This window comes from Trematomus bernacchii, unplaced genomic scaffold, assembly GCF_902827165.1.
Source record: "Trematomus bernacchii unplaced genomic scaffold, fTreBer1.1, whole genome shotgun sequence".
In the NCBI taxonomy this organism is placed as follows: domain Eukaryota; kingdom Metazoa; phylum Chordata; class Actinopteri; order Perciformes; family Nototheniidae; genus Trematomus; species Trematomus bernacchii.
The window spans coordinates 20069772-20097470 of record NW_022987739.1 but is presented as its reverse complement, the minus strand read 5'-3'; the positions used below and the strand labels follow the sequence as shown (position 1 = coordinate 20097470).

The 27699-nt window shown below is 39.6% G+C and overlaps 1 protein-coding gene across 1 annotated transcript in view; it reads right to left on the bottom strand.

Moving 5' to 3' along the window:
- Nucleotides 1-27138, bottom strand: part of LOC117495104 (thiamine transporter 2-like) — a 63124-nt gene extending 35986 nt beyond the window's left edge. Inside the window, exons 1-2 of the mRNA XM_034146175.1 lie at nt 26961-27138; nt 26218-26336 (exon numbers count right to left, since the gene is read on the bottom strand). Coding sequence (XP_034002066.1) covers nt 26218-26336; nt 26961-27138 — 297 coding nt within the window. The remainder of the gene's footprint in view (nt 1-26217; nt 26337-26960) is intronic.
- Between the last annotated feature and the right edge of the window lie 561 nt (nt 27139-27699).

Genomic DNA, 27699 nt, shown 5'->3' with positions numbered 1-27699 from the left:
TAAAGGGTATGAAAGGAGGGATTGTTAAAAACCAAGCTAATTGCTGCTATTTTGAAAAGTGATATTGAATGTTAAAACTAGAAGTTTAAGCACAAAGGAAAACTTATGTTGAAGACCAACCGAAGTATTTTTTTTTGTATTTTTGATGACTGTTATTTGAACCATTTCATTTTGATAGTATGTTTTTTTATATGAGTTATGTACTATGCAAAGTTCAGATGAAGAACTCATTGATTTCAGTATTGTGTTCACACCTTAAAAGGTGTGAAAGGAAGGATTGTTAGAAATTAAAATCAATGTTTTATGGCATAATTTAGTCTAAAACATACAGTCAGTTTAAAAGCAGTCTTATGAAGAACTCATTGATTCCAGTATTGTGTTCACACCTTAAAAGGTGTGAAAGGAGGGATTGTTAGAAATTAAAATCAATGTTGATGTGGCGTAATTTGAATGAAATACACTATTTCATTTAAATCTGTTTTATTCTGAAAACCGAAGATTCACATGTGACTTCCGGTTTTTCCGCTGGTGAATTTCGTCATTTCCGGTTAGCATTAGCTTGTGGCGAAATGCTACGTTTTCAAACCGTGAATTGAAGGTGAAATAACGTGATGTTGTACACTAAAACACCCTGAGTTTAACACTCATTTATTGACGCTGGAATGAGGTTTATTAGGGAATGTTTAGATGACCACAGACATCAGAGTGATGTAATTTAGTAGCAGAAGCCGACAGGTTTGCATTGGACACGCCCCCGTCGACGCCGGCCAATAGGAGAAGACTACAGGTCTTACCCGGGAGACCCAAAAAGGATCCCCCTCTCTCCTTGCCCGCAGCTGACCCGGACGGACGGGACCAAAACAGCTGGGAGGAGCAAACCACCAACGAGCACATAACTTTTGTAAACCACCGCATCTTTTGTGTAATTAAATGCTGTTAACTTGTATAAGCTTGCCTTGACTCTTTTCAGTCTCTCCTGCTCTTGGGGTTCAAGAATAACTAACAGTAGCTAATTTTTACCTTGGCTCTGTAGTCTCTCCAAAGTGGTCTTCAATGGCATTACAACGATAAAAACGCTGCTGAAGTTAATCCATAGGTTAATCCAATGTGTCTGTGTCCCTTTGAAATGATTTCTGATAATCCATAAGCATTAAAACTGCTTTTCCGTTTCCAGATGTCAAAGCTAGAGGTAGGTTCACTCTGATGGAAAATTACATGCGCAAAGCCCCCACCTTTTCTCTTCACAATGAGTGTGTGTGGGGGACTCCCCCTTCGATTCTATTGGCTCTATCGGTCAGAAAGAGGTGTCAACCATCAAAATCGAGCAAGGGAAGCCAGAGATATGGAAAATCCACCCAAATGACCCCAGAAGTGGTTTCTTTTTGCTAAATCTCTCTAAAAAGGTCAAATGTCACTTGTTTTGCATCCATCTTGATACAGGGTACTTATTATATATTGTACTTTGGATTCCTAAAGCTTTTAGTCTACTAACCCATCATCCAAGGGTGGTTTTCACTATAAGTAAAAAATAATTTTTGGACGGACACTATAATTTACAATTTTTTACTATGTAAAATCTGAATTTTCTTTAACCTGTTAAGCACCAAGCCTGTTTTTCATGTTTCAGGCTCGAAAATGACATGCTCAAAACAAATGACTACAACTTAACTTCTAAAAGGGTTATATGAATAATTTCTTTTATCAAAGCAAGGTTACATCTGTGAGTTGGATGTAGAAGTGTCAGAATCAATATAAATGTTTTTTATTTTAAAGAAAATTCAGATTTTACATCGTAAAAAACTGTAAATTATAGTGTCCGTCCAAAACTTATTTTTTACAGATAGTGAAAACTACCCTTGGATGATGGGTTAGTAGACTAAAAGCTTTATGAATCCAAAGTACAACATATAATAAGTACCCTGTATGAAGATTGATGCAAAACAAGTGACATTTGACCTTTTTAGAGAGGTTTAGCCAAAACCACCCCACCTTTGAGGTGATTTGGGTGAAAATGTTTTTTTTTCCATATCTCTGGCCCCCCTTGGTCGATTTGGATGGTTGACACCTCTTTCTGACCGTTAGAGCCAATAGAATCGAAGGGGGAGGCTCAAACACACACACATTGTGAAGAGAAAAGGTGGGGGCTGCGCGCATGTAAATGTCCAGCAGAGTGAAGGATTTCTAGCTCTGGCATTTGGAAACGAAAAAGCAGTTTTATTGCTTATGGATTATCAGAAATAATTTCAAAGAGGGCACAGATACATTGGATGAACCTATGGATTAACTGCAGCATCGTTTTTTTTATCGTTTTAATGCCATTGAAGACCAGTTTTGACCAAGGTAAGCCATGTTAGCGTTTCTAGCTACTTAGCTCCACATGTTATGATGTACGCTTTCGTTTATAGCGTCGCAAATGTTTATCACTGAGTGTTGAGGTGGGCACCACTAGATTCAGTGTCTCCAGGACACCAAAAACGAGTGGTTGGCTGTGCATCTAGGATAAGTAATAAGGGAGTTATTGTGAGTTTAAGTGCCGTTTTAGGTTACATTTTTTCGCTCGTGGTTAATTCAGAGGCTGAGTGTTAGCATTGTGGGGGTTTTTTTAAATTTTTTTTTAAAAAGATCAGTTAGCTGAGTTTCTTCCTGTTACATGGATATAAAACATTCATAGTTTTATTAAATATTAAGATTCCTTAGACGTTGTTTCCTGCAAATGACGCGTTTATCCGCCCGGTACCGGGCGGATGGTGCGTAACAGGTTAAAATAAAAAACATCTATATTGATTCTGACTTTTCTACATCCAACTCACAGGTTTATCATTACTTTGAGAAAAAAGATTATTAATTTAACCCTTTTAGAAGGGAAGATATGGTCATTTGTTCTGGGAATGTCATTTTCGAGCCTGAGACCTGAAAAACAGGCTCAGGGCTTACAATCAATGCACTGAGAGGTAATCTTAGGAATTTAGATCATACGGTGAAAGGGATAGTTACATTTGTGAATCATCTGTTATAATTACGGTAATTTATTGTGTGTTTCTGCATAACATGTGCTAGTGGTAGCATGTACAGATTAAATAGTAGTGGCCCAAGTATCAAACCTTGCGGCACTCCACACACATCACCCACCTTGATGTACACAAAGAACTGCCTGTCTTGTACGAATGTTTTGAATCAGTTAAGGACAGGGCCTGGTGTACCGATCCAATTTTCCCACCTTTCTAGTAAAATGCCAAGTTTAAGGGTATTGGAAATTGCACTAAGGAAAAGCTAGTGATTTCTAAGACACTGTTTTATATGTATATCATTCACAACTTCGATGAGTGCAGTTTATGTGCTACTGTGGGATGAAAACCTAATTGAAAACTATGTACAAGGCTGTTTGATGTTAGATAGTTATTCAATTGAGCTTTAGAAGTTGTTTAACCTGTTTAGCCCGAGAGCCCCCGCCCGCGGGGTCTGCAGGTTTTTTTTTCACGAAACTGTGTCTCAGGGCTTCTTAACATTTAAAAACCTATTAATGTGTCATACCCGATTAACGGGAAGAAACTCAGCTAACTGACGATATGAACAATTTTTACCGAAACAAAACAAGTCTCACAAGAAGCGTCTAAATGAGCCCCGAGCGAAAAAATGCTAACACACTTAGCACAGAACTCACGTTAAAATACCCTTATTACTTATCGTATCTGCACAAACAAGATATCGATTAACAAGCTGAGATTCCACAGATTATACAGGTATTAGCATCATCACTGAGCGATCAGAACTCACGGCGAAATGACAACAAACAACAACAAAGAAATTAGCTTTACGGGACCAAATCGGAAAATAAGTTTTACCTTTGCTGTGTTCTGATCAAAATCAGAATCAGAATCAGAATACCTTTATTAGTCCCACGGAGGGGACATTTGCGTAGTTACAGCAGGAAAAAGAGCCACAGACAGCTTAATGTTACATATGTTAAATATGTGACATGCATTAAAAAAAAGTACTAAGTTATGATATAATAAAAAATATTATTTTATAATAAAAAATAAAAAGTTACATAATTTAAAAAAATACACATCCTGTAACAGTTCTTAGGATTTAGCAGCCAGGTATATATTACACAGTTATTAACGGTATCTATATATATTGCACATCTAGCACATATTGCACATAGGTGGTTGGTATTTAACAGCAGCAAGTTACACAATTTACTAAATACAAAATACACACCTTGTAACAGTTCTAAGGATTTAGCAGCCAGGTATATATTACACAGTTATTAACGGCATTTATATATTGCACATATTACACATAGTTTGTTGGTATTTAGCAGCAAGGGGTGATATAGTCCTGACCGCTGCAGGAAGGAAAGACCTGCGGTATCTCTCCGTGAGACAGCGGGGGTGCAGCAGCCTATCACTGAAGGAGCTGCACAGTGAGGACAGGGTGTCCTGGAGGGGGTGGGACACATTGTCCAGCAGGGAGGACAGCTTGGCTGCCACTCTCCTGTCTCCCACCACCTCCACAGTGTCCAGAGGACTCCCCAGGACAGAGCTAAAGTTGTGTTCAATGGCATTAAAACGATAAAAACGCTACTGAAGGTTAATCCATAGGTTAATCCAATGTGTCTGTGTCACTTTGAAATGATTACTGATAATCCATCATTCCATTTTTATGTCAATAACGGAGTTTTCATATTAGCTGAGTAAATCACAGTGTGTTATTTAGAAAAGAATAACAAATTAGAAGGAAAAAAAGATTTAAAAAAAAATACTGATTTTAGTATTCTGAGCCCCATTTATTTTCCTCGCGGACGGCAAAAAAAGTCCGACATTATACGATTTAAAATAAAAACAATAATCGTGGCTTGATATTGAGTAAGAACATGTTTTTATGAACCACACAGCTTCCGGTCTTCCAAGACCCGACCGGACAAAAAGACGTGGTGCAGGCACGAAACATACTAACAATAGAAATACATTGCTTTTAAAATCGTTCTGTGTGACACGAAAAAAAGGGGAAAATCGTGTTGGTGAACACAAATCAATACAGTAGATTCAATGTCGTGACTATAACACGAAATGCCGTGAGACTGGGTTGAATGACCCCAGAAGGTTTTTTTCTTTCTAAATCTCTCTAAAAAGGTCAAATTTCACTTGTTTTGCATCAATCTTGATACAGGGTACTTATAGTTATAGTTTGGATTCCTTAAGCTTTTAGTCTACTATCCCATCATTCAAGGGTGGTTTTCACTATAAGTAATGTTTTTTTTTTGGACGGACACTATAATTTACTTTAAAATAAAAATAATCTATATTGATTCTGACTTTTCTACATCCAACTCACAGGTTTATCATTGCTTTGTGAAAAAAGATTATTAATTTACCCCCTTTTAAAAGGGAAGATATAGTCATTTGTTCTGGGAAGGTCATTTTCGAGCCTGAGGCCTGAAAAACAGGCTCAGGGCTTAACAGGTTAATGACAGCTGTTTTAAGTGATGCAGGAAGTATACCTGTATGGTGCAGATGCTTATATCCAGATCTAGTACGGTTGTTCTCTGTAACTGGATACTAAGGACTGATTCGCAGTCATGGTTTTTAGGTTATCTTATGAACCTCGATTGGAGGGAGGCATCGTGACATTAAAAGAGTAAGGGCCTTCCCAACATTGTTGCCATAAGTACAATATTTTTGTGCCCAAACTAAAAGTACACAACGGTATCTTACCACTTGCCAAGTTAGCTTTTCCTGTTGCAAGGAAGACAAGAACATAAACACTAAAACTTTACCTGAACTTAGACAAATATCCCCAACACAATTACATGCTGATATAGACTATGCACTATTATGGAACAACTAAATGACCTTGTGTTAAATTGTTTTGTAAACTGCTGTGTGAGAGGTAAAAAATGAACCCAGAGCCTCAGCTTTAATATAGAGGTGAAGTCCATAAAGTGGACAACCAGCCAAGACAATAAACAAGCTTTGCGTCAAGGAGCACAGTTACCAGCAAAAGGTACCCTGGGGAGAGGAAGTGGGACATATTATTATCATTGTTGTGTCTTTAATTGCAGCCATTATCTATTATTATCTATTCAACATTATATATGGAAGAGAGAAGTTCACATCTGGTGTTATAAAGCATACAACGGTACATTACAAATTTAGGCAGAAATACCACCAGTGCACTAAAGGGCTTCTATTAATAATTTACGATTCCCATATCCTTTGAAGGAGCACTGTTAAAGTAGAGTAGATGTTTGGAAAAGGGTCAGTGGTGCCAATGGCTCCTACTGCTGGTGTGTGTAAAGGGCGTGTAAAATGATATACTTCTACATTTAAAAAATTGAGTCAATAGTGTCATTACTTTTTTATAGCAGATCCATCAACATCCACCTACTGTATACTGTCATCTCTAGTGTAGAGCAAGAAGATGACAATTCTGGTAAGTTATGGGTTTTTGTTAGACCTATAGAGATAGCTATATTCCCCAGTTGTTGTAGTTCTCAGTTTATTGGTCATAAATCCAATGTGTCATGGAAGTATGAAATAGCCTTTTTTAAGGGCTGAATCTGCCATCTCTAAAGCTGCAACTCTTGGAACGACATCTAATCTGACGTATTTTTAATATAAATACAAATATGTAAGCGGGTGGCATCAAGATCTTGCAGATTGTCCTATTATAACATCAACAAAAGTTGATGCCAAGAGCACAATAAACTTAATTTCAGTGAACTTAATTTAATATCCAATTTATTTTTCATAGCCGTCCAATCAACCTTTACCTTTACCTCAACCCCATCAGAATCCCAAGAACCCTAATCTTAACCTTAGCAATACTGGAAAATTTGGTGTCTTGACATTCTTTGGGTTCATAATAGCTCTAAATCAACTAGGCTTAGCTTATACTAACTGATTCTAATCAGTCTGGAGTTGATCACCATTCCCTTTGAGGATGGCAGAGGACAATCCTCGGACAATCCTCGAACATCAGCATCAACATGCAAGGAACAAAAAAAGGGATCCAGGCTAGGATGTTGAAGACGAATCCTCAAGCTCTATGTATCATGTGCAGCCTAAACACATGATGGTGGCAGGTTTGACCTAAGAGTCAGTGGATGTTGCTAGCACATTTTCAGTGTTGAATGGTGGCCCATTGTTAAAGGGCCATGATAAAACGCTTGTCGAGGCTTTGCTGGATGTGGAAGAACAAAATAATCCTTTATGCTACCACATCACAACCAAAAAGGCTTTGCTTAAGGTAAGGGTGAAGACAGCTGTCCTTATGAATAGAATCAAGACCTAGTCCATGGCAACAAAAAAAATGAATCATTAAGATTCCAGGTCTGCACACAAGTCAAAGTCAAAGTCAACTTTATAGTCAATCTTTCAGTTTGTGTGTGTGTACAGACAGAGAGATCGAAATACCGTTTCCCACAATCCCGAATACAAAAACAAATGTATATATGATGTAGCATTCTTTCAAAAAAAATGAACACAACGAATGCAGCTGGACATTGTAGTACTATTCATAAACAAGAGCAAAGCATTTCTGCACACCTACAGGTCAACTCAGTTTATAGACAAGCTCTGTGAATGCGTGAATGTTAAACTGGTGCTGAAAGAGGCTGCAAGGCAAAAGGATGTACTTGCTCATGAGGCATCCGAAAAGGTAATTACGGCTCTAATTTCGATACTGAAAACAGGATTTTGTTATTAAAGACACACTTTTTGAGATGTTTTCATTTTGCAGTAAGTTACTCAGTGACTATTGGGTCTTGCTCAGGCATTCAGGTCAGTATGATGGATGGCATCATGTTCAACCTAATACACAACAAGCATAATAAATAAGATGGTTATTGTTTTCCTCAGCTCTTACTCAAAATAATAATAATATACGTATGTTTTGCTTCTGTGCCAAATATAGTGAGAATGCACAGAACAGTGCAAGGTAGGCCACCCACCAAAGTTGTATTATGGCCCCGTAAGGTCTAGTTCAGTCTCTAATGCTCAGTGAATTTAGAAATGTTAACATGTTCAATTTGTATGACAACCTGGCAGAACTCCACAAGCTATTTTACAAATTGATATATATATCTGTAATGCTTCATTTCAGTGTAATTATTACCTGGGGTTCTTACTTTGAGTGAAACCTCTTGTGGCAACCTAACTGCCTTATCACCAGCAAGTGACAACACATACTTATGACAGGTACAACATTTGTAATCTGCTAGACTACCAAGACTAATAGGCTGCATCCAGTGGATTTAGGAATGCAGGAGCTCTTATAAATAATAGCTGTCGAACTATCATTGGATCTTTATGCAGGCTGACTTGAGAGAGAGATAGTCTTATCGCTTGATCTCAGCTGTGTAGACGAAGAGGCCGTAAGAAACATTTGATAGTCCATGGCCCTCTTTTGTAAATAAATTAATCAGGCTTCAGGGGAGTAAAGATAGTCACGTTACCCTAGGGATTCAAACGGCTTAATCAAGAGAGAACGTGATCCCACTCTGAGGAATTTAATAGTTGTTTGTTTGTGCTCACAATTCATGGGGGTGAGAAAAAAATTGCATTCCTCCGTTATACACACCAAAACAGAATTTATATCAGGGCAAGTGCCAACTAAAATGAAGCATGTTATAAAAAATACAGTATGTCCATGCACACATGATCACAACACACCAGTCCCACACTGTGTCTCCGTTTCAAAAAGTTTTTGTTATTTCTCCCACTCTTTCATTCCTTTAATGAGTGTGCTTTTTCACTCGCAGAATCGGACACGGAACACATCATATTTAAATCACATTTGGATTTACCATTCATACATTTTCCACAACGCTTCTTATAAAGTGTCAAAGCCGCGTAAACTGCCTCATAAAGCCTCAATAATTAGCATGATATGTATACATTCACAATCACGTCTGGTAAGCATAATCGCTGAAGGTGCATACAGCGTTACCATGGAAACCCAGGTTTAGTCATGAACAATTAAGCCATGCTTTCATACTGTATATGCAAAGGGCAGACAGGGGTACGATTATGTGCAATAACACAATGTAATGAATAATTGATTCCTTGCTCTCGGGTGAAGGAAGGACAACCAGTGGAATACTTATTTTGTCACACACACACACACACACACACACACACACACACACACACACACACACACACACACACACACACACACACACACACACACACACACACACACACACACACACACACACACACACACACACACACACACACACACACACACACACACACACACACACACCACACACACACACACACACACACACACACACACACACACACACACACACACACACACACACACACACACACACACACACAGTTTATAATGACTTTAACTGATCACATTAATGCACAGACAATACTGACAGTCTTTTTCTCTGGTGAGGAGAAAAGACATACAACACCCTCTATTTATCACAGGTAAGAATCTACTTTGAATAGTCTTGTTTTATCTGATGGAAATGGTTTAAATACCGGTGTGAAACAATGGCCTACACGGTCTTCACTCACAGTACCATTGGTGTACAATATTTTGGTCTTCCTTTTAATCACACATCCAATATTTACATAATTACAGGGTAATTAGCTGGCAGCGGAAAGCATTTTAAATTATGGGCTGTTGGACTGCAAAGTAAAAAGGAGCTGGGCACTGTTTTTCGTAATTTTCTTAGGGTCGATTTAAAACAAGATTCAACCCAATGCCTTACTTCCGGCAGTTGATATTGAATCTGAATCAATGATAGGTGCATGTGTACGGTAACTAAAGCTGAATGAATTACAGCTGCGTAGGGATGGGGATTTAGGGATTTAAACTGCTGTGAATAATAATACAATCTGATTAGGGTTTTCAGTTTTATTTATCTCCCTGCCTTTAGGACAACACACACACGCATACCCACACAATCTGTAAAGATAAGGGCTGAAAAAGAACAGTCTGTTATTCATGGAGTGATTCCCACTTCCTCTTCAAATCGCACTGATGTTGGCAGTTAGTGTTTAATTAATTAGTGAGCTTAAAGAAAACTTAATAAGGAACATCTTGAGGAGTTGTTGTGAGAGAGTTGTCGGAGATAGTCTAGCAGTGAACACTAGCCTTTGATCTAACGGGTTTAAAACGTATTGAATTGATACAGATGACTGGCCCTATACAGAGCCCCATTCACATTCTCTCTGATTAACAATCCTTCCTCAAAGCTCCAGGTTCCTTTGATGCTTTTTTCAGAGAGAACAACCCCAGGTTTTGGCTGTATTATGCAAAGTTGAGCTGATTCTGCTGCTGTCATAAAAAAAAAAAAACAGATGAGAAAAACAGGCTATAATTCAGAAAAAAGCCGACAGGGACCTTACACATATCCATGTGTTTGCAGGGGGTTGATGATGGCTCAGGCTCTTGAGCGTTTCTCTTTCTTTCTCTCTGTCTCCATCTTCCTATTGCCTTCTATTGCTCTGTTCATTAATCACCCCTTTATTAAACAAAAGCGGCTTCCAGCACTGCCATGGATAATCTTGACACGAAGACAGAGTATTTACCCTCCTTACCCTCTACCTCTGCACCGCATTCTGCGTGGTAATGGAGGGAAAAGCTTTGCAGAGTGTAAAGAATGATCGAAAATACCCACCTTTATAAATATTACATCCAATTGTGTTTAACGGTCTTTGAGCTATTGTGCTCTGCCGCCAACTACAGTCTGCCAATAGAGGTGACAATCATGGAGAGAATGAATGGTGTGATGAATTATGCTGTGCAGGAGAGAGTCTGTAATTTAATTACCGCTGCTTGACACTGACTTTTTAAGGACATGGGCAATTTCGAGGACCATTGTCTCACCACTCGCAAGAAAAACAATACAGTTGAGCCGGGCGATCAAACACACGACAGCAGAGAAAACTGGGCCAGGTTGTGTTTCCTTTGAACAACAGACAATTTAGAAGTTATAGTTTACTAGGCTATGGCAGAGGCAAAGGCACTCGGAGGGGAAAGAATAATAGCGTGGAAAGGCTGGACGCGTATAACAATGACAATAAGGCATCGATGTGGAAAGGAGCCCTTAATAGGTACCTGCCTGCCCTAGGGAACACACTCGCGTCTTATTGGTCATCCATTCAAAGGACAGCGACATTCTCCTCACCGCCAATCAGCCAATTACAGGCTCCATAATAGGAGGCCTTCTGGCAGCAAGGCAGTCTTTACAAGCCCTGCATCCTAGGCAGGGAGACAAACCTGTCACAGAATCATAACTATGATGAATATGGCTGTACGTTTACGGCAACACCACTGTTTCGGGTAATGTGAGGTGGGCGTAAAATGGCCATTCATGGGGATCAGGCAGCGTGACCCCTTTTGAGGCATCGATGTAAAATACTGTTAGATGATGAGAAGGGCAGGGAAAGTAGTGTTTAATCTGGACGTGTTGAACGTTTATTAGTGTTAGAGGGAAGGGGCAGCGCTAATGTTGTTTCTCACCAGCTGATAATGTAGCAAGTTGTAAAGGAGACACTAGCTTCGAATTGAGCAGAAGGGCATGCAGAGAGAGGGGATATTTTGCTATCTCTGCTTTAATATTGGGTCCTTTTATAGAGTTGTGCTGGTCCATTTTATACTGCAGTTATTATCTGTCTGTTTCAATGAGGTCTAAGCAGATTCTGATCAGCATTAGCTGCCTGCCTGTCTGGCGAGAGTCCATGTCTCTTTGATTGCAGCGAGCATCAATGAGTCTTCAGCGACTTATCTACCGCGCCAATCATTTAGTGACTCTATTCATTTCAATGTCTGAAGTGCAGCCCGTCCCGACATTACAGCAGCGGTGATAATGACACCACACAAAAGCGTGGTTTCTTGTAAAAGCCTTTTAGAGCTTTCATGGTCGATGTATAATCAATATTGTTGTGTATATCAGCTAGACATAACAGAGAACGACTTTTGCCTCCAGCACAACCCAAAATTCCTCAATGCGTGGATACTCGAAAACACTTTCAATAGTTGACGATCATCAGATAATTGATTGGAGAGAAACACTCCTAATGGTGCCATATTAGCTTAAGAGTTGTTAAAGTCCAAAACAGTCACTAATGATGTGCAATCATTCGGATACACCTATTTTATAAAATCTTTTGCAACCAACAAACATTATAATTGGGACAGAATTGGTCCTGGAGAGAGCTGATTTCCTGGTCATGTATATGCATGAACGGATTTCTGTTTGGCTTTGTGCATGTATTCATGTGCCTGACAAAGACTTGGTATAATGATCTCTCCGTTCATCCTGTCACATTGCTGATACACCGAACTTTTTCCCTGTCTGATCTGATGTATCCTTATTGGATATAATTCAATTAAAAGTAAACGTGAAAGTTCAGAGAATTGGATCAAACAGTGAGAACCTCACCTGTCAAGCAAATCAATGGAATGATGTGGATACAAATTCCCGCCTTTGCTAGAGAGCTCTATTACTAAATCTGGTGGTATACAACTAATCTACCAGGCATTTCTGAGCTTCATCAGCTCTCACACAGTTAATAACAGTAGAGTTCAGATTAAGGTTAAAGTAGTGTAAAGTAATACAGTCACTTGGTCCAGTCAGTTCACACAGGATAATCAGATCATTAGAGCGGAATTAAATGCTTTTGAAATAATATATTAGATCATACAACTATGACCATGTATAACAGATTCATCATAGGTTACGTTTCTGCAGGTCCCTCAAGGACTATGCTTTTCTTTCTCCCTCTCGTTTCACATGTTCGCTACTATCAAAGTTAGTAGAGTGTGGAAGCACTCCAATTGGGAACATGAGTGTTTCTAGCTGAAAGTGTGAGCGATAAAAAATCCATTATGCATTGTCCATGCATGGATATTGTAGGAAAAACATTGGCAGCAAATGAAACCCAAGGTTAAATTAAGAAATTGTACCTAACACACTTAGATTGTAAATGACTATGAGGACATTATATAGCAGCCAAGCATGCAAAAGCCTCCTACAGGAAGCCTTTGATTGCAAACCCATGTTAAGTAATCAAAGTCCTTAAAAAAACTTGTCCCTTCTTCAGCTCTATGTTCTCATTAGACGATAGGAGTGGGCCTATACCCCCCACAGGGGTCTTATTCCATTAAAGTGCTAGTTAGCTAACCAAGCTCATTTGAAAGTATTAGCCAGATGCCTTGTACTATCTCTATGCATGCATGTTATCAGTGATGCTGCCTTCCTTCATACATAATTCAGAGTAACACATAAGAGATATGGAACATTTTGATCTTTATTCTGTGCTATGCAAACTTTTCAGATATGTGTGCTGTACTGCACATGCATGTCATCTCATATGCTTAAGGCTACTAGGAGCGCATTCTGTGTTTGATATTTTGCTTGACCAGTTTTTAAGCATTTGCTGGATTGTCGAACGGAACCAGAGAGAGATGAAGGCTGAAGATTGTTCCACTATCAGCAAAGAGAGGCGATAGCCACTGGCCACTGTGAATGGAGCATAGCAGAGATATACTGGACCTCTGTTGACACAGGTATAGACTTCCAGCGCTTATCTGTCGAAGTCGAATGGAGCAGATAACAGCTATTATGCATATTCTAAAAGACCTCTGTAGACACATTGTTTTATGCATTCATCAACAAACTCTTTGAGGCAAAATATACACGAGTGTAGTTTGTGTTGGATGCCATAAAATGTTGTACAAACATGAATTTTTCCACCTGACATTGGTGATCACCAGGCTAACATCTCAACCTGCCAAAACTACTGACAATCCAATCTGCCTGATTAGCAAATGTTAGCATGCTAATATGCTAATATGACCAAGGTGGTTTAGGATATACATGTTTAACATTGTCATTTTTGTATTCTTGGGTATGGTAACACAATACAACACTATCCATTCAAAACACCACCATTAACCTACTTGTTGATGACACTGGCAACACCCTTAGTTATTTCCGTACATCTTTTAGTTTTGTGTATGTTGAGTAATAAAACACATGCATGTTAAATCTGTGTCTCTCTTCTCTATTGTCAATACTCATGACTCATGGCTAATGTTTTGGACAACAATAATTGTTTTTTTAAATGAACACCGCCAGTTGTCCAACAAGTCATCCAACCAATATGACTACAATAGCTTTTTGTAACTTTCTGGTTTAAACAGTTGGTTGACATTGTTAAATGGAAGATTTACTGCACGAAACAACTCGGTTAAGCTTATAAAAGATCATGGTTGCGTTTTAAAAAAGTACGTCTGTAATATAGCAACTGTGGGTTCCAGTCATACGGACTGTAAGTTTAGTAGAGTTTTTGTAAGTGAGGATGTATAAAGGGTTACACATGTTTTACGCAATGTATTGACCTTCTAGAAAAACAAAACAAAAAACAAAATATTTGAATATGGGTAATTTAATAGAATTGAGCTGCAATGTTCCGTACAAAGACTTGGTCTTTTGGTGTCTTAAATTCTTTATCTCAAGCCAATGTTCAATCACACATCTAAGTTCTTCAGGCTGGGGCAGGAATATAAGGACGGCTCAAGAGTGCTGAGAACATAATCCTCACCACAACCTGAGTGTTGACAGATGTCAGTCTCTTAACACTAGGGGGGGTCGCCTCATGAAGCAGGCTTTCTGAGTTATCATCCCAACTGTGCTCCGTAAAACGTCCTCCTAAAAAGGTTAACCAGTGCGTTTTACTCTCTGCAAGCTATTCGAGAAGTCCTACCATAAGAAAGGTAGCACATCATTAATTAAAAAAACATCAACAATATACAAAATAAAATCTATACACTTAGAGTAGATCAAGGAAACGTGAACTGCTTATATGAACTGATAATCAGTCTCATTTATAATTTAGACCACCAATGGCAACGCATAAAATATCTGACTTCCATCTGGTTACATTAATGTATTGTATGCTGTGAAATGAACCTTTTCTTCACTTGCTACCTCTTGACAATTTTTCACGCATCCATCGCTTCATTTTCCTCTTGCTCTCCTTTTTCTCAGTGCGAGATGTGCTTCTCCTTTTGCCATTAGACCCCCGCCCAGCTCAACCGAGCCCAAAAGTCCTTTGATGTGTCACATCACATCTCACCCTCAAAGCGGCGAAATCTCAATTTTCTGATAAGGGCAACCTCAATTTGTCAGGAGATACTATTTATAGATCTGACAAGATATGGAGCTGCACGAGTTGCAATATTTCTTAACAAGTACTCAGCGGCCACCGCCGCTATTGTGTGAAGTAAGAGCAGTGCTGCCCGAGTCGATTCACCTGATAAACTGAATTGAAGTAGATTTTAAATGGCACTAGATGGAATTTATATGTTGCCACTATATTAGAAATGGGTCCAGTGTGGCCCAGCTTCCTGTTTGAACTCGTACCTCCTGAGGGTTTTGGCTCTTTTAATATCTCAGTTTAACCCACTTTGTGGATCTCAGATACACTGTAAAAACAGTTCCGATGGTGAAGTCAACAAAACTCAATTTTTTTATGTAATTTACTTGCCCTAAATTAGTTTTTTTTCAATGTGCGTTTAAATAAGTAACACGTAAGCAACAATGAGAACATGTTTTAAGAACTCATTAATTTGTAAATTAATATCACATTTTCTGAACTTTCTTTAAAAAGACGTTTTGGAAAGCGTAATAAAAATGCTTTTTTCAACGCCACGGTCATGCCACGCCCTCAAACGAGAATACCGCGGTGTGAGACTTCCTGTTCCTCTTTGCACTGGTTCTTCAGCAGTTGGACACGTGTTTGTGTTGGATCCTCCTCAAACCATCATAAAACAAGTAAGCATGCCACCTGAGTTATTAATTACTGCTTTTTAACTAGAAAGTGTTATTTACTTTTCTTGTATTCACTGTTTTGAACGAAACATCGACATTTTAATGCATGCCAGCGCCATTACTGCTGTTAAAGTTAGACTCAGCCCTGTCGTGCTCATGTAGTCTATTTCTTCACGCAAAGTTGTTGGGCAAAGTTTGCATCAAGTGCTTACCGACGCAATTCTGTTAAAAGTGGTTAAGTTAAGAGTACGTATTAAGAATCAACTCCGCAAACTGTTCCCCTATGCCGCTCTAAGCGTTGGCCCGGGCACCGTGATGCGGCCGCGGGGCTCAGAGGCTCTCCTGCCGTGCATGTTGTGCGATAAAATACCTCCGTTAAAACTATTCCCTACTACTTTATAACCCAGCGGTTATGTAAGAGTAAGTTACTAATGCGCCTATTTGATATTAATTCCTCTATATGTATTTCACCGTTTGTTTTACTGTGAGCAATGAATTATCTTTCTACAATCTTAGTGTACCCAATTTAAACTCATAGTCTGCAGTTACAGCATCGAGTTGTTATTATACAAAATTAAGTGCAAACTATATTTTTCATGCTTATGCAACGCTATAGATGCAAATCCATGTTGGAATCTGCAGGAGAGTTAACGTTAGCTCTCAGTAGAAAGTCACGGAGGTGACTTCAGTTAAGGTGCATTCAGGCGCAATTCAGTAAAATTGTGTATTGGGCGAGGAGGCATGTATAACGTCAGCAAGATGTGTTCAATGTAGAACAGTAAAATGCAGTCTTTAGCGAGAAATATCAATAAATACAGTTTTATTAAGGAGATGTTTTACTACAACATAAAGTAGATATTAGACAGTATGCAAACGAGATAAAGGAGTGTATATTGAAGTTATTAGGATCTGCTGTGTAGAGAATCATGGAATTGTACTGGTATCTAACAATTCCATCCTTAATAAATGCCATCCTTATAAATGTATATAAATACAATACCGTTTTAAATGATACTTGTGTTTTAATGTTTGATTCCATTAATTAATTAAATATGTTTTGATGAATTCTACTGAAATGATTGTTACATTGTCATCATGTAACTATTTTGTTCTTTCATTTGCCTCACCAGAAAAGTCACACCTCCTCTTGCCTCCTGCTATGGACTTCAGGTTCACATGAGGTAAGCCCTTGAGTGTGTCAGACTAGTTGTTGTTTCAGAGGTTAATTCAAGACGTGTTATGTTTGCATACCAATATAATGAGCATCAGGTAAACGTACCCATTTCTATTTTTTTAATCACAGATGGGATACCACTCAAAGTGATATTTTAAAACATTATCGACTCCATCATGGAAACCTTTGGACAGAAACGTGCCTTGCCCTGCATTCATGTAGACTGGCCTGCGCTCTCACTTATCAAGATAAAAGTTGAAATAATCGTCTGTTCTTTTTATTCTAGGACCCATGTGCCACTTTCAGGGTGCGTACGGGTGCTGGAAATCCTTGAAAATGCTTGAAATTGTACGAGGTGTTTTCAAGGTTTGAAAAGTGCTTGAATTCTGGGAATGGTGCTTGAATTTGGGATAAAGTGCTTGAAATTGTAAATGCTTTACTTCGCTTTTTAGATTAAAAGAAAATAAAGAAGTCGGAGCACGCTTAATTGCTTCGCTTTTACATAAAACAGCTCCGCTCCGGCCTTCCCGCGCAATGCGCGTGACCGGCAAGTGTTTTTGTTACGTGTGTGACCTGGGCATTCTGATGAGTGATAGATGACAGTATGCCAGGAGGTTGCCATTTCAACGAGCGTTGGCTAGCAGAAGACAAATGCAAGCCATAGCTAAGACGAGGGTCAAGCGAAGCCCAAGAGTAGCCTCCTGCAAAGTGTGCAACAATAACGATGCGAGAGTCTGCGCTGACGAGCCACACCACACGAAAGGTACGCCATAGTAGAGCATTTTAGATTAGGCTATCGTTGCATGTAAAATACATGACACTTTTCTCTGTGCGCGGCAAAAGAAGCTCGCCAAAATGGCTTCACTAGTCTGGCAGTATTTTAAGTGTCCGAAAATGACAATAAAATAGCGGTATGCAACGTGTGTGTGAAGCAGAAATCCTGCAGCTCCACCCGCTGTGACGGACCGGTGAGCGGAGCAGAACACACATTAAGAGTTAGACCTAACACACTTAGCTATTTTATCTACCTCTGGAACAAGCTAAACTAGTTATAAATATATTTATTTTTCACTGTCAGGTCGCTCATTACTGGATCAGTGAGTTGCAGGAGATACTGACGGGCTGTCAGGAGAGAGAGAGAGGGGGAGAGAGGAAAAGAGAGCGGTATCGGCCGATACTGATTCCGGCGATCGGCTCCAAAATTGGCGATTGGAGCATCCCTAATAATTGTATATGATATGTTTTATAATGATTGATCATGAAAGTGTTATCAAAGCTGGTAAAGTTGCAGCTAGTTTGAATGACTTTGTATACTGCAGGGTAGCTTGTGAATTTACTCCAGGTGGAACTAAAGTCTGATTTAACACTTGATTATATTTCACATCATTCATCCACATCTGTGAAGTAACTAAAGGGATTATATACATGCAGTGGAGGAAAAGTACACCATGTACCTCTGAACTGTAGTGGAGTAGAAGTACACCGTGTACCTCTGAACTGTAGTGGAGTAGAAGTACACCGTGTAACTCTGAACTGTAGTGGAGTACAAGTACACCATGTACCTCTGAACTGTAGTGGAGTAGAAGTACACCATGTACCTCTGAACTGTAGTGGAGTAGAAGTACACCATGTACCTCTGAACTGTAGTGGAGTAGAAGTACACCATGTACCTCTGAACTGTAGTGGAGTAGAAGTACACCATGTACCTCTGACTTGTGTTTACTGCCAACCTAAAAGTACCTCAAAAATAGTAATCAATAATGTATTGAAAAGTTATTTGGCTGATCGTTTTATATTGGCTCAGCCAGGTTATATGGGATGCCCAGTCTACGTACAGATGGGTCACTCATTTTAAAATATTAAACTTAGTTTTCTTTTCTAACATTTTTAATTTGTCATCCTCATGTAGAATGCTATTATGAAACACACATTTGGTTGTTTATAGCATAAAGAACATCTGATTTAATGTGAGGTAGGGAAATAATCATTTGAGTATAAGTATGTGTATATAAATATGTCATTTACAACAGCTGTAAGATGCTTGAAAAGCTTGAAAATGCACCTTGAAAATGCTTGAAAAGTGCTTGAATTTGACTTTGGAAAAGGTGTAAGAACCCTGCACTTTATATAAATCTCTGAGCATGAGGTGGGGTTAAAAATAAGTAGTTGGACATTTTATGAACTATATCAATATCATGACTATTTGGTTCATTTTCTTGCAAACCAGCCTTTTTTTGATGGCTTAAACCCCTTATAATGCATGTGAATAGCACCTCTGTTACCGTCTGTTAACAGCTAATGTAAACTGGCTCGTTATGTTTTCAAGACGGATTTGATTTTTGTTTTGAGGAAAACACATGGTGTGTCCTGATTTGTACTCAATTTAGTGTTTTGTTTGTATTTACAGGGAACAGCAGAGGTCGAAGTGCAACAGGCTCGTGATGCACAGCATGAAGTGATACGTTGCCCACGAGCCAGATGCAGTTATAACCATCAAGTAATAACCATGTGTCTCCATGTATGTTAATGTGTTTGTGCTTTTAAACAAACTTGTTACTCTTTTATGACAACTGTTTTGAAATAATCACATTTTAATAAAATGTATTAACATGTCCATAACGTTCCCTTTTTTAATTTATTTGTTTAATCTGCGTTGTTTCAATGCTATCAAATATTTAAAGGGTTGGATTGAAATCAGGAAGAGTTTGTCGTATATAGGTTCCGGCAACTCAATTGTGTTTTATAATTTACTTTATTCTCGTGTGGTTCTTAGCAGATTGTTATTTGCATTGGTTACACTTAATATCTGGGCTTTTAATTGTAGGCTCATCTCATCTTTTCATATGCAGAAAAAATCACATTAGTGAGTTTACCCAACTCCTATAATTGCTTGGAATCGCTTGACACATATTTTTTAAGTTTTAGCAAAGTAACACATTCTTGAGTAGAGGAAAACTAAAGAAAGTACATTTCACCAACTCAAAAAATGCAAAAGTTGACTAAACTCTTAAAATTGCTTGGAATCACTTGACACATATTTTTTAAGTTTTACCAAAGTTTTTACAGTGTAGTACTGCTACCATCTAAAGTCTAAAAGGAAAATATTTTAGCTGCCTTTGGCACTAGGTGCACACACTCAGTTATACATATCAGAAAATGCAGTTAACTAAGAAGCCCAATTATTGAAACAGGAAATGGTTGAGCTACATAAAAACTACTAGAAAGTTTAATTTTAAGCAAACAAAGCAAGAATGAATTTAAATGCAACTTCTAATGTTTTTTTTGTCTGGTCCATTCACTCCAGTGCACTGCACACAGAGAAAGTGGAAAATACTTTCAGAAATCTGTAGATGGTTTTCTTGGACTTGTATTCCCCAGAAGCACGCATATCACAGATACTTCTATAAGACTTAAAGGTGGGGTAGGTCATTTTGGACAAACCAGCTCGAGTGCGCTAGAATTTGAAAATACACAACCGGAAAAAATCTGCCACTTCCTTACAGAGCCCCTCCTCCAACACACACAAACGCGCACATGACCAATGAGGGTACGAGATAAGTTTGTGCACAGATGGAAAGCTGACAGGCAGGTAGGCCATCCAGTTATTTTAGCCGTGCCGGCTAAAATGATTGGTCGTGCTTTTTACAGTACTACGGCTTCCACAGTTGACATTTTTGTATGGATTTTTTGTCAAAGCACTTAAGATATTCATTGCTATCGGGATGTTAAAAGCATTCCATGGAATATAACAAAAAGTGTATCTCGAGCCGGTTTCTCAAACTTACCTACCCCACCTTTAAGCACTTTAATTTCATTTTGTGATGTTGGACGGAAGTGGAAAAAAGCATTTGAGCTCCATATGGTTTCAGAAATAATCCTTGAAGTGGTTTTGAACATGATATGGCGTTTAATCACGGCAGCATTTATTTGAGAATCTGCAGGCAGAGAGGAGACCTCACTGCTTGCCTTGCCGTGCTCAAAAATTGTCAAAAAGCAAGACAATTCCAAAATGCCAAACTCCAGGTGTCAAAACTGTAGTCTCCAAACTATTTGTTACTGAGACTACATCTACTTCTTATACAGTCTTATCTGGGACTGACTGTACATGTTTATGACCAGGGGCGGACTGGCCATCGGGACGTTTGGGACGAATCCCGATGGGCCGGTACTGAAGTGGACCGCTCGGATAAGTCACTAGCACCCCCCCCCCCCCCCCGTAATTTACCGAAGTGGGCCGGTCGAGAGTCCCGGGCTGATTTGTAGTCCCAGTCCGCCCCTGTTTATGACAATGATACAATTCCTTGGTCAATGGTTATTTAATGGCCCACAGTTTTCCCAGCCAACCATGGAATTTGGGATGAAAGCCTTGTAGTAAAAAAAGAAAGAAAAGAAACCACTCGCGTAACCTTTGGGCTTTTGCTGGCCCAGTTTGTCTCGAATGATAATGCTCCATTTTAAAGTTTCCTCTATTGCGGAAAATATAAAGTCTAGTCTTACAAGACCAATATACCAGCCAACTCACACAACGCTGATTTTATATTACCTACACAGCAGCTCGCAGAGTAGAGGTCTCTGTGTTAGATCTGTTTTGACCCTCAGAAAAAGCTTTTACAGTACCTGTTTCTTTCCTACCAATGAAATATTTCAATGGCAATTTGATTACCTGCTGCTGTGGAGACTGAAAGAGCAATTTGAAGACAGATTGACCTTTCCTCTTTTCTCTTTCGACTGCCTTTCCAATATACCGCATCTTATCTTTTCAGTGTGCACCAAAGTTCCCCGCAAATATCTGTGATACTGAGAGCATTTTTTACCATAAACCCTTCAGTGTCGCCACAACAGGAAGAAAATATGCCTGTGTGTTTTTGTGTGGTTTCTTTGTTATGTCCCTGAATGAATGGGATTTGCAGTGGATACCTTTGACTGTTATGCTTTGAAATGAAGTCTTGCCTGCATTTTCAATAAAGCAAAGAGGATACAGGCTTCAGTGTTGTTTGTTTTGTCTATGTGTGGAAAAATAAAGAGGAGAAAGAAATAAGACAAAGAAGGAGAGGGAGACAGGTGACACTGCCCTGGGGCATCATCATATATTACCTCCATAATGTGATGCTCAAAGCATTTCTCCCTTATTCCAACCATGGTGCTATTATGTTGCGAATAGAAACATGCCTTCTTTATGTATCAATTTGCAACTGAACCCGAAAAAAATGCCTCAGCAGCAAGACGTGACCCAAAAATGTCAAATTACTCCAGCGTGGTGTCCTAAGAAGGGAGGAAATTATGCAAGGAACAAACCTGCTGGCAGAAGTGATCAACCACAAATTATGCTATTCAGATTCACAAAGCAGCGGCTAATTTGAGGGAGTGACACCAATTTCCCACAGGCCGACCTGCATGCCTCTTTCTCTCTGTTTACTATTAAATACCAAATAGATGTGCATAGTGAGCGAGCATGCGAGAGGTGTTAATGAAGGATGGATTTCATTCAGCTACCACCGACCGCAACCTCTCACACCATCCCCTTCTCATAATAGTTATACATTTCTGACACATCTCCTAGCAACCACAGCTATTTGCCATTAACCATGTAGTAGCTGTGTAGACATACAGTAATGGCAAAAATATAGCAAGACTAAGACCTTCATGCTAAACGCAGCATGCTTACATGCTCACACAATGACATGCCATAATGACATAATGTTATTACAATAAGAAAAAATAACTTAACATAAAGAATAATGGCATTCAATGGAAAAGCAGCTGTTTAACACATTTCAATTGGAACATTAAAGAACACCAGTAAAGTCTCTTTCGTACTCAAATGTACCCCCCTCAGTCTGACATATCTGCATTCACAGATAGACCAATTTGGGAAATTATTTAGTTACAGAAGAAGCATCAGTGTGTTCAGTTATAAAAATAACGATACAAGTGGAACAGAGAATTTACAACAAAAAATCAAAAGTTAAAAAATATTATATCAAATATGAAAAGAGTAGAAACAGCTCTATGCTTAATTTGCAGTTTTGTTTCTATGGAGAGGTGCCGCCCGACGAGTTAGAAACACAACCAATCAGGGTCAAAACTGTTGCTGAGCGCTGCATTTAAGGTTCACATTGTTAAACGCTGATCATTGGACTCACAACCAATCAGATGACAGCTGAAGGAAATTGGGCAAGCTAGCTTGGGACTTAACAATATAAATGAAAATTAACTAGCTGTTTTCACAGCAAGGCTTTTCCCCCAACCCCAGTGTAATCAAAAAGAAAAATGTGTATCGTGAATGAAGACAAACGTAAAATGTCAAAACAACATGCTACAGCATTGCTGCTTCCACATTTGGGACATTTCCAAACCGGGGGAGCAATACAAACAATGATCTGCTTAATTGAGAAGCAGTTGGATATGAGAGTGATCCATACAACTTACCAAAGAACCAGTGGTCCATGAACATTGACATGTAGACAGGTATCAAGTTTCATTCTATTAGTATGCCAGTTCTTGATGCCAACGTTTGGGAAAGATATTGATCCATTTTGAAAAGACATTTGAGAGGTACACTTAGTTCCTTTCTTGCCAAGAGCCACATATGAAAATCTATACCACTGTCATATCATAATGCTAGCCTTAAGGAAACAGCTAGCCTGGTTCTTTGTGAATGTAACAAAACCCACCTCTAAAATGTTCTAAATAGCTTTTTTATTTTATTTGTAAAGATGAAAATTGCGTTATTCCAGAGAACTATCAGCCTATCAAAACTGAGCAATGAGCTGAAAATGAATCATAAATCCAGGGTAAATATGAAAGATTATTGCTAAAACGTAAGGGACCTCCAATGTGTTCTCATTTACATGCAGTAAATCCGCCACAGTCTGATGTAAAGTTCTGATAGATGAGACGTTCAAGCTGTTTCTCGTCTATAAACAACGTCTCATCTCTCGTTTGAAACTGGTGTCTCAATCAGTAATCCACATTGCCTCTCAAGGCTCGATTGTTTAGATTGTGTGTTTCACGTATGTTTGACATTTTCTTTCTCTCCCTCTGTCTGTCTTTTTCTCAATGTCTCTCCTATCTCCTGTGACTATAATCCCGAAAGTGTGACAGCACTCCTGGGATCGTTTTACAGCAATTTCCCTTCATGTCTAATGTCAGGCTATTTAGAAGTAGTCAGCTGATGCATATTTCCTGTTTTCACGGTTGAGTGGGGGCAGAAAAGTACTCAGATCTTTTACTTTGGCAAATTCATAATTTTACCTAAAAGCTTTGTCAAAATATAATAACAATTGTCTATTACACATAGGATTATTCTCAAAATGATATGTATAAGGAACCACTAACTAACTAACTAACCAACTAACTAACTAACTGATCCCTCTCCTCCCAAAACAACTATGTTAAACCAGCAAAGTTCATTTTTGACTTTAGAACCAGCAATTATTAAGTAAATTGTACATTTCAGTTTTTTTCCTGAGCCTTTTGCCTTTTCATCGATTTTGAGTTAACGCAGAGTCTGTAATTCTGGGGAAAGATAGTTGATATTTTAACTTATTTTGTGTAATAGCTTACTCATTCTCTGTTTCTAAAACACAAATAACACAATAAGCTACAATGGGGCATCCTCCTCTCTGTTATTGTCTATATCCAAAAGATGTACTTTAAAAACACATGTTTTTATTTAACTAAATAGCCTGCTTTATACAATTGTTTGGCGTTAGGCCTTTGTAAGAAGACCTCAATAGAAGACGGATGAGAAAACCAACATTTGGTACAGCCCGAGTGGACCGGCCGGATCCCCTCTGTATTTGTTTCCCATTTAAAGAGCCACGGCCTTGTATGAGCCATAGATTTGATAGGTAGAAGTGTTGAGCAGACATGAGTTGAATTTAACACAAAGGGTAATAAAATCGAATCACTCCTCCAAGTTCATAGGGTCAATTTTCATCTGGGAAACAGTGAGAAGACAACCTTGTTCGATGATCCTTGTGTTGATGGAATGTCGCACATTAATTAACATGAGCTTTTGAGATGTTAGGCCATTTGTTACGTTCCCTCCTGGACTAGGGGTACAAAGGGAAGTAACAAAAATATAAAATAACCGGGAGAGAGAAAGAAAAGAGGAAACCGATTGCTGAAGCCACAAAGGGATGTTTTAATTAATACAAAAGTAAAGAGGCTCACCAGCCATTTTGCAAAACAAACTTAAGTAACTGAGAACAACTTCCTTCTAAAAGAAAGTGACTAAATGAAACATCTAACAATGAGCACAATACAAGTTAACCTAACAGGTCTTATACAAAGAAACCACACAATGCTGCACATATCACACATGCAGCCAGAGGAGAAGGAGAGAGCGACTGCAGCCTTCCTCAGGTCCTTTATGGAGGCCCTGATTGGGGATTGGGAGCACCTGGAGGAGAGGCTGCACCTGGAGGGAGCCAATCAGGGGGAGGGGGAGAGGGACACGGACACGGACACACACACACACACACACACACACACACACACACACACACACACACACACACACACACACACACACACACACACACACACACACACACACACACACACACACACACACACACGTAACACCCCCCTCCATAAAACCAAACAAGTTGGCCACAGTTACCAAAACACACACAATATACAGTTCACAAGCATACTATTGAATGCTTGGAAGCTGCCACCTGCTGCTTCCAAGCCACACACTCTGCCACTAAATGACCAGGGTCAAGACAAGAGAAACACAATCTCTCAGTGTTGGGACCTGGGAGAGAAACCAAATGAGCACATGTGGCATGTCCGTTAAGAGCTTTCCGGAAAGAAGCACGATGAAAATGATTGCACTGAGCCATAACTGTGTGATAGCACAAGCTCATCCGCCATAGTGGTGAAACATTTTGTCATGACAGGGTCACCTTTCTGGGCAGTGATGAGCGCCTCCCGGGTCAAAGGCAGAGCCACCTCTGGAGCAACCGTGACAGGCTCCATTATATATTATTATATAAACACGGTTTGAGTCTGAGCTAGGTCATCAGCACCAGGGATTGGAACGTCAACAACCTCAGGAGTAGGATACACTTTACCTCCGGCTATATCATTACCCATTATGAAATCCACACCGTCGACAGGCAACTTGGGGAGCACAGCAACTGGACGGAAACCAGTAGCCAGTTTAGACTGGACATGAATATTGTGCGGGCACACAACCCATTCCAATACCTCTTACCACCGCACTTGCATCACAGGCAGACTCAGCACTCAAGGGCAGGGCACTGGCAAGGATGAATGATTGTGAACCACCACTGTTTCGCAACACCGTGACCTGCCACTGGTCCTCCACCTTTTCTGACAGAGAGACAAAGGCAGTAGAGATGAAAAGTTTAAAACACTCATCAGGCCCTTTGTTAACAGTGGCCCGATGTATCAGTGCATCCTGCTTAAGGGTAGTTACTTTTTGCTCATTTAAATAAATACCGTACGCTCGGGTACACCGTTTTTAAACTCCTCCAACATCATTAGTTAACACATTGAGGTAATGTCATCAGCTTTACAAGCTCTACACCACCTGTCAAAGAGGATTTTCTTTTCCCTCGCGAAGTCCACATAAGTCTGGCCAGAAGTTTTCTTCAGGCCGCGAAAACGCTGCCTGTAGGCCTCAGGCACAAGCTCATATGCACTGAGAATAGCACCTTTAACATTCTCATACACCAAACTATCCTCGACAGAAAGAGAAGAGCAAGCCTCTTGAGCCTTGCCGACTAGCTTGCACTGTAAAATAATGGCCCACACATCTTTTGGCCAGCGCAGAGCAGCAGCAATGCGCTCAAATGCACCAACGTAGGTTTCCACTTCTGACTCACGAAAAAACAGGGACCAAAGAAATGTGTCTACACACGTTGAAGGAGGCAGCAGGACCAGACTGTGTAACAGCAGAGTCACCCACCCCAGCTGCCTGGAGCTCTAGCTAACGCTTCCGGACAGCAGTGTCTGCCTCCAACTTCCTGATCTCCAGCTCCCTCCTGAGCTGAAAATCCCTATCACGCTCCTCCTTCTCCCACTGGAGACGAGCCACACGCACTTTTATTCTGGCATCTAATTTAGAGCCTGTAGGAGAGGACTGGGCAGAAAGCGGGTCAAACTGAGGCATGGTGAAAGGTTTTGCCTGTGCACTAGCACTCTGAACACCAGGAGTAACACCAACGTGGCCTACACTAGGAGATACTGCTGCAACAGCCCCGGCCACCGTGCCAGGAGATTCCACTGAATCAGGCAGACTTAACACCCCCTGTTCAACTAGCCCATTTAGCAAAGTAGCCTTGAGATCACTTTTAGCGAGAGCAGTAGAGACAAAAATATTATAGTGGTCAGCAATTAACCGCAAGTCAACCTTCCTACAGCAGGCTAGCTGATACACAGTAGGATTGGCCACAAACTGCTCCAAAACAAAAGCCATACTCAACAACGGCCAATTACAAGATTCTAATGTATTTTCTTTTTTTTAAATGCTGTGACACAACAACCTACCACTAATGCTTCACAAACATGGACGCCAGTCTTCCAAATAACAAACTTCCCAGATCCTGCCTACCACAAACTTACCTACCTATCTTCTGGAGCGTGCCGGGCTTGAGGCGACTTTAAAAAAGGCACACATCAGCGGCCAAAACCCTGAAACGCCTGCCCCCAACAGGGACTAAATCCCCACCCA